The sequence below is a fragment of the Halichoeres trimaculatus genome, unplaced genomic scaffold (genome assembly GCF_033239565.1).
Source record: "Halichoeres trimaculatus isolate MK-OKI-2021-1 unplaced genomic scaffold, fHalTri1.1 fHalTri1_scaffold_23, whole genome shotgun sequence".
NCBI lineage: Eukaryota > Metazoa > Chordata > Actinopteri > Labriformes > Labridae > Halichoeres > Halichoeres trimaculatus.
In genome coordinates, this window is record NW_027437201.1 from 9,372,342 (window position 1) to 9,380,229 (window position 7,888).

At 40.0% G+C, this 7,888-nt stretch overlaps 1 protein-coding gene across 2 annotated transcripts; it reads left to right on the forward strand.

Moving 5' to 3' along the window:
- Positions 1–673: 673 nt before the first annotated feature.
- Positions 674–7,668, forward strand: patl2 (PAT1 homolog 2). 2 transcript variants are annotated; one of them, XM_074662568.1, is made up of 19 exons: positions 674–822; positions 1,166–1,319; positions 1,919–2,229; positions 2,314–2,376; positions 2,460–2,513; positions 2,594–2,758; positions 3,255–3,332; positions 3,438–3,586; positions 4,575–4,649; positions 4,743–4,866; positions 5,033–5,150; positions 5,387–5,493; positions 5,573–5,626; positions 5,709–5,851; positions 6,040–6,196; positions 6,279–6,419; positions 6,492–6,589; positions 6,679–6,819; positions 6,909–7,668. In XM_074662568.1, the coding sequence occupies exons 1-19, from the start codon at positions 796–798 to the stop codon at positions 6,940–6,942; spliced, it is 2,193 nt and encodes a 730-aa protein (XP_074518669.1). In that variant the 5' UTR covers positions 674–795; the 3' UTR covers positions 6,943–7,668. The 2 variants fall into 2 exon arrangements, with proteins under 2 accessions (XP_074518669.1, XP_074518670.1); XM_074662569.1 differs by having other exon boundaries at positions 3,489–3,586.
- Positions 7,669–7,888: the final 220 nt, after the last annotated feature.

Here is a 7,888-nt window from a genome sequence, read left to right on the forward strand (position 1 = left end):
TGTGCGGCAACATAAGCTTGAGGCACAAAATATTGAACATATCTATCATACATTTCATTTTTCAGTTTCAACTGGCGAAATTAATGTGATATCAGAGACAGAATAGAGATGTTTATCATCATTCTTCTATTAACTGTTCTGTATATTCACTTCTCTTTTTTTCTTCATGAAGAAATTTAAACAAAGAAATGAATTTTTATACTTCCTGTCACGTTGCAAATTATTATGGAGCATGAGGTTTTAACAGAGTGGCATAGTTTCTATATCCCATTAATTTAATAAACCGGATGCATAAAGTATTGAGACAACAAGGTTAAAATAATATATAATTTAAAAAAGAAAAAAGAAAAAGAAAATTAAAAAGCAAAAAGGCCGTGGCCTACACTTTCTAACCACGTAAAAATAGGTAAATTAAAGAAACAAAGCATTGGCTGCTATCTAAGGGCCATCTATCTGCGCTGCGTAGCGCACTCGCGTGAAGACGTCACTTCACGGTTGTGATAATGCGAAAGTGAATTGCGTCGTCTCCAGACTAAAGAAAGCGCCACGCAAACCGTCAATTTAGTTGTAATCTGAAAAGACTTTCAGCATTTCAAGGTCAAGCAGAATCTCTAGTTATGGAAAATAAGTGACAGGGCGACAGCTGTGCAGGTTGCTGACGTCAGCACGCCTCTGCACCTCTCAGGTGAGTTCAATTAAAAGTTAATGAACCCTCCTCGATGTCTGACACGAGAAAGCAGGTAGCGTTCTGAGGAAAGTCACCGTTATCAGTCGGCTTTAGGGGAAAAAAGCACAATGAGTGATTCAGAACAACAACAACAAGTAAGTCAGCGAAGTTTTTCTATTTTGTTAGTGCTGAAATATGTGTAGGTGGCAGAAAGTAGCTTCAGCAATTCCTGCACATAGCTTAGTAACAAGGACATCGTGCCTCTGTAAGAAGCTGTACTAGCAGATAGGCTTCTTTCACTGAATATCTGATGTCGTACAATGATGTTAAAATGTAAGTGAAGGAATTTTCATAAAAGTAAAATACAGACGTTAGTTGGACAGTTATTTATCAAGTCTAAGCTACTGAAGGTTTCTTAAAGCTTCTCAACATGTCTTGGCATGTCTAAAGACTACAGGCTACCCGATTATGAGTCAAGCAATGTCTCCATCCCCTCAGGACGCTGAAAAGACGGGTGGGCCACAATGGCCTGAGAATGGAGAGGAGTGGAGTGATGCAGAGGATGGGGCCAACATGGACTGTGGGCTGCTGCAGGCCATGGCTGAAGAGGACGAGGAGATAAATGTCCACAATGAGGAGACATTTGGAATGGGTGTGTATAGATGCTGAACTGTGTTTTAACTCTACAGCCTGTAGAAAAACTTGGCAAATACTTATCTGTCTTCCAGAGTTAGTCATAAGAGTTGATTATCCTTCTACTTTGAGGCCTTGTTATTGATGGAAATCATTCATGGGGAAACATTACGCTCTGAATGTTAACACTGCTGTGATTTTGTCATGAATGTAAGGATGGCGGCCATATTTTTCCTGTGATTTGAGTTTTTTTGTTTTTTTTTTTGGGGGGGGGGGGGGGGGGGGGGGGGGGGGGTTGTCATTGTGGGCAGTGATTCAGGGGATCACAGGCTCATGAGGCACAACATGCATGTATTCTTATATTCTTGTGCACAACCCAAAGATCCACAGAAGAGGAAGAAAAAAAGATCCACAAAAGAAACACCATAGGGTTACTTGCCAGTAATGTGCATTTGTAACACATAAAATAAATTGATAAAAATTAAAGGCATTTTCTTTCAGAGTTTATTTATTTTGGGCAAGGATTTCTACCAGAGGATTTTTTTTAATGAATGAATGCTAAGAGATACCCTCAAACTATTCTGAACTGGTCTGTTTCATCTTGTGTCTTAATTTCAGATCTTGATGCTCATGGAGTGTTGGAGGACACAAGCACTGGGCTCCTTCAGTTTGGAGAGCTGCCCCCTTCACCATCACCATCACCACCATCGCCATCACCACCATCACAGACTCCACTGCCACCTGAAAACAAACCACCATCCCACCACAGCTCTCCCTCCCCTCCCAGGCAGAGGCCTGAGTTTCTGCTGCGGGCTCTCCGAGGGCAGCGTGGCAGGGTTCGAGGACCCAGGGGAGGCAGGCTGGGCAGGGGCCAGATGTTTGAGGACCCAGCTGTTATGAGAATAGTGGAGGGGAGACCAAGCATAAAGGTAAAGCTGTGCGTTACTTTGTGAAACAATGGGGTTCACTTCCTGGTGTCCTGTGATCACTGTGATTTTCTTTTGGTTTGTTAGAGTCTGGACAGTGCCATAGTAGACTGTGGGAATGTCATGTACAGAAATAAAATTGAGGATGATGTAAGTACCAATCTTTAACATTCTCAGCTGCAATTTTTTTGTCATGGCTTCCTTTAAACTATTTTTCCTCTCACCCCTTAAAGTATTTGGAACCCTCTTCCAGAAAGACTAGAAGAATCTCAGGATCAATACTTCAGGTTCAGATTCAAACAAACATTTTCTGACACGACTCCAGCTTATTCTGAATATTGTTCACTTATTTAGTTTTGTTTTTTAGGACCAAGCAATAGTGTGTGTGATTGATGGTCACAGAGGCCGAGGTCAGCACCTGAACTCCAACTACCCAGATTTGTCCTACCCTGTCCCATCCTTCAGGGGCAGAAGAGGAGAATCCAGAGGATCCTACTCCAGGAGACAGTTTGGCCAAAGAGGCCACCACCAGGTGGGAAACTGATTTTTACAGAAAGGTCATTTCTTTTAAAGGGGTGCTGTGAAATTCTTGGCCTACTTTTTTTGAAAAGCTTTTTTCCTACATACTGATAATTATTCTGAAATGATGATTAGAAACTTGTATGTAATTGTTTAGCTTAGTTAAAATACTGTTTATAGAAAAAGTAGAACAAGAGGTCTATAACTTAGGTTCCAACTTTGTCTTGTTTTGGGGCAACATTCAAAATTCTTGAAGTTTATTATGTGGTTGTTGAATAAAAAAGAAATCTTAGATACTCAGTGGAATTTGTATCCTTGGGGAAGGGTCAGGCATGGTGTATTCCTGTTTTTTAAGTATTTATGTAGCAATAAGCTAATGGCCTGCTAGCTCTAGCCACAAATTTCAAGTCATGTTTGAGAATAAGTGTATGACCCAAATTTGTGCCCATCAGTAACTGTCAGCAGTAATCTGTCAAATGCATCGCTAAATCCTAGTTTCTGTCTTCCAGATGATGCATGAAACCATGGCACCAGGATCACCCATCTTCCCCCGTCAACCGTTAACCCCACGACAACATTACAACCAGGTTCATTACATAAAAACCAAATGAACTCTGATACATAAACACGCCAAAAGCACATGCTCTCTTAATCTGTGATGAATAACCTGAGTTTATTTTATGTTGAATCAGACAAGGAGTTTCACGTTTCCTTTGACTCGTCCTTGCCCCTCCACTCCTCAGTCTTTCCCCCCCAAGATGATGCAACTTCGATTTGGTGCCAACTCACCAAGACCCTCCCCCTTTTACAGCCCTTCATCCAATTCAGTGCAGCATTTCAGGTGTGTTATGACACTGGGTCCTGGGAAAAGGTTGTTTTTTTGTATGTGACATTTTTTAAGTAAGTTCAAGTGTCAAGTTTGGTCCTAACTTTCTTATGCTGAGTGGATAAAGTCCTTCCTCTTCAACATGGCATTCAGATATTCTTTTTAGTCCCTGCAATCATATTTCTACAATCAAACTTGAAGCTTAGATAGCTCCATCTTTCACAGATAATAGATGCAGTTGTGCATCCTAGAAACTAAAATGATTCTACATGGAAAAAATGGAAGACTTTATTTGTTGTCCTGGCTATACTTTAAATTTATCATTCTCTCAAAATAGAAATTCAGCATGAATTCTAAAAGATAGCACAAGTTTAGTGTAACAGTAAATTGTGAGCTGAGAAAAGACAAAAAATGAGGCACACTGTAGATATATGGTTTTTATCCAGAGCTTTAGGTTTTGTATACATGTAGCCAGAAACAAATATCGTCCCCTCATTTGTTTTAAAAAATACTTTTGTCCACACGTAACTGTGGAAATCAACTGATAAATTTGGCTCGCAGAATGTCAAACCCATATTTGGCAGTGTTTTTCAGGCGTGAAACCCATATCAGCCAATCAAAACGAATCCCTGTCATTCAGTTGTGATATATGAAAACCAAAAACTCAGTTTCCCAGTGTACACTTAAAACCATAAAACCAGAGTTTTCAGAAAACTGTGTTTCTAGTGACATAAAACAGGGATTTCATGTGGACAACAGGTCTAAACGTAAAAAAATAAATGTGGTTTTCAGATACCCGGCTATGTATGGACATGGCCTTAATGTTAAGCAAATGTAGAATGGTTTTGACACCAACCTCATGATATGTAAAGGAGTCGCTTTTTATTTGCTAACAGGGAAGTTAGGCATTCTGTATACACATGAAAGATATTTATGTTGTTTACTGTATCTATCAAATATAATGAATGACTTTTTGAATACTAAGTGTCTGAATGACCCCCAGGTTACCAGGTCCTGTCACCCAGCTACACCCCCAACATAAACGTCTCCTTAGTCAAAAACAGCGTTTATTCCAAAGGTTGGTGCTACACAACTTTGTCTAAAAAATGTTTTATCAGATTTTTTTTCCTTTCAAGAGAAAAGATTCCTAAAACATGTCACCTGTCCATAGAAAACCAGAGAGCTGGGACCCTTACAGTAATCTCATGACAGCCAAAGAGAAGGAGTGGATCACACGGCTGCAGATGATTCAGCTGCAGAGTGAAAATCCATACCTCGAGGATTACTACTACCAGGTAACGCATTGTTACTTTTTGTTCATCAGCAGTTTGAGTTTTTCTTTGTTTTGGAAATTTAAAAAAAATACATATCCATTTTAATCATTTTTAACCACTGTTTTTTTTACCACTAATAGCTTTTTTTTAGAGAAGAGCTAGCTATTTTAAACTTATCTACTTTCAGGAGTACTACCGACGAGTAGAGGCTAAGATGGCGGAGGAAGAGCTGGGCATACGGAGCAAGAGGGAGCCACTGAAGCTCACCACACCATACATCACCAAAACTGACTCATACACACCAGGTGCCAGGTTTATTTCTTGTGTCACCTTTGTTTATTCCTTAGATTGACAAACCTCATGAACAGCAGGGATAATTGGCTAACTTTACTACCCTCAGTGTTACCTGGAAGGCTTCAGGCTTTTTTAAAATTGGACAAGTTAAAAAAAGATAATTCCGTGCAGCCATGTTTTTCCTCCTGGACAAAACTTAATGCGCTCTATGTTTCCCTCCTCTGATGAATCTCTGTTGCTCTCCCAGTGGTGCACATTGAAGGCTCTCTGGGTCAAGTCGCCGTGTCCACGTGTTACTCTCCTCGCCGTGCCATTGGAGCAGTCCACGCAGTGCCTGCTCAAGGTCCATTGGAGGTAAATGTTACTATTGACACAGTCTGTTGTGTTTCAAGTTGTTTGTTTTTTGCTGGTACTGAGATTAATTATCTCATAGGAACAAAAAGACAACAGACAGCAACGGTTAGAGGTCCTCAGTAAAATTGAAAAGGTATTTTTCTGGATTTTATTTTTGAAGTTCAATGTTTTCTTTTTTTTCCCATCATTACTAATGTGTCTGATCTGCGTTGCAGTTGTTTGTAGTTCTCTTGGAGGTAGAGGAGATGGAGAGGGTTAAAACCACAGTGTTGCCTGAGGGAGAAGAGAAACGACTGATGGAGAAAACTCAGCGGACAGTGGAATACATATATTCTCAGCTGCAACATCACAACCCTCTGTGAGCCACACACACACCACTTATTGTGCTGCAAGTGATGCCTAGTATAGAAATAATGCTTTACAGGGAAAAAAAGATTAATCTGGGTTCACTCTTTTTATCCATCTCTCCAGAGAAGTGAAATCTTGGTGTTAAAATGAAGTGTTGATGGTAATCAATCTGAATTTTTGTTTAATGTTTGGATGCAGGGATTCAGGAGGAGAGTTTCTTCCTTTCCTGTTCGTCTCAAAAGGCAAGAAGCTGCTTGCTCGTCTGCTCCCGTTCTTAAAAAATGATACCGCTCAGAAAATCTTGTGCATTGTGACTTCCAACCTGCCAACACTGATGAGCAGAGATACTGAGGAGGTACTTGATTTGTGGTACAGTTTGAAAGTTTCTTTCTGAAATAAAGTGATGCTCTGAGAGTCATTAGTGTTGTGTTCTTCAGGCTCTTCCAGTGCTTTATCCACCTCTTCGAAATGTGATCGGAGGACTGACCTTCAGTCAGCTGATTGGGGTCCTCAAGCTTCTGATATCATCTGAGTCTCAGTGCGCCTACGAGTCTCTCACACTAGCTTGTCAGAACAAGGTTGGTGCTGTTTTACTGCTTTGTATTATATTTGTCATGAATGATTTTCCAATGACTTTTTTCCCCTTTCAGTTTGGACTGTCGCTACTGTATGCTCTTCTGTCTCAAGGAGAGAAGCTACTGTCCTCAGGTGTGCCTCTGGAGCCCAGCATCGGGGACTTTGAGACCTGGTGAGAAGTTTTAAGCCTGTCGATCCACAGCATAGAGACATTAATAAATCCTTTTGATATTTGACCCTGTTGGCTCTGCTGTCTTTTAGGACTGACACTATATTCCAGGTGGCAGGACATCTGTCTCAGTCTTCACTGGTAGAGCCGCTCCTCCTGCCCTCAAATCTGCTCACTCTCTTCTGTCGTTACCTGGACAAACGCACGGTGCACCAGCTGAAAAGCAACATGGAGTAAGTCATGTATTCATATGCAGATCTAAACAAGTAAGAAACCTTTTCACTTTTACAAACGAAAATATCATTGCTTTGTCTCTATTCAGGTCTGCGACTGGATTTCTAGCCTTACCATCTTAAAGCGAACAGACGCTAGCAGACGCTCAGCTGATGACCAGGATGTGGTGAGCACATGAAACAAAGGAGAAGAGGAACAGCCATAGCAAAACTCCCAGAGTCCTCTGCAGAATTTATGTGCTGTACTCTCTGGATGTTTCATTTCATGTTTTCCCCTCCCTCATCCCTTCACATTTTTGCACATTAACTGTTTCCCTTTTTATTTCCTTTATCTGATCTTTTTACTCTCCTCCCTTTAGTCTTAACAAGATCACAGCTATAGAAATTAAAGCCAAGCAACAAATCTTTTTTATTAACTCTCCATAACAGTCTAATTATTAATGTCTGTGTACTGAGTTGATAGCATGACATTACATCAGCTTTTCAGATGGAGCTCGCATTTTGGCGGCTCGTCTAACTGCTGTGCATTTCTTTTCTTATTCCTGTAACATTAAGGCCAAAGAGCTAAAGGCTTCACTGAGACAAGTGTGTTCGACCTGGTATCAGTGACCAGACTGAGGATTGTATAGTAATTTCTGATTGTACAGCTGAATATATGTTTGTTATAATAATGTTAATAGTCATTTAGTAAGTTGTCATGGCATGGCCCTTCAATGGAAGCCATGCAAATTTGTTTTTGTATGAAAAGACATGCATTGTGTGAATTGTGATACTAAATCGTGATGTATTTGGTGTAATTCTCAATCCTCGATGTTTCAGTTGTGGATTTTCTTTTATTTAATGTATTAATTTGGAAACAGGAATAATTTATACTGCACCCTTGTAGAGCACTTGCAACACAAATAAAAAAAAAATCTTTCAAAACAGTTCAGGTTTGCACAAAAAAATGCATCTGTTGGAGTGGAGAACAATTACTTGTTGATCAGATTCTTTGTTTTCTGGTCTTATCAAATCCACATTAAGTATGAAGACCATGTGGAAATTGCATTTTTTAAAATTTATTTATTGC

What these genes read in the sequence shown, in the direction of transcription:
- patl2 (XM_074662568.1), top strand. Translation starts at nt 796, where the DNA reads ATGAGTGATTCAGAACAACAACAACAA. An exon ending in AAACAGCGTTTATTCCAAAG is followed by an intron (nt 4,650 to 4,742) that starts GTTGGTGCTACA and finishes ACCTGTCCATAG; the next exon opens with AAAACCAGAGAGCTGGGACC. An exon ending in AACTGACTCATACACACCAG is followed by an intron (nt 5,151 to 5,386) that starts GTGCCAGGTTTA and finishes TTGCTCTCCCAG; the next exon opens with TGGTGCACATTGAAGGCTCT.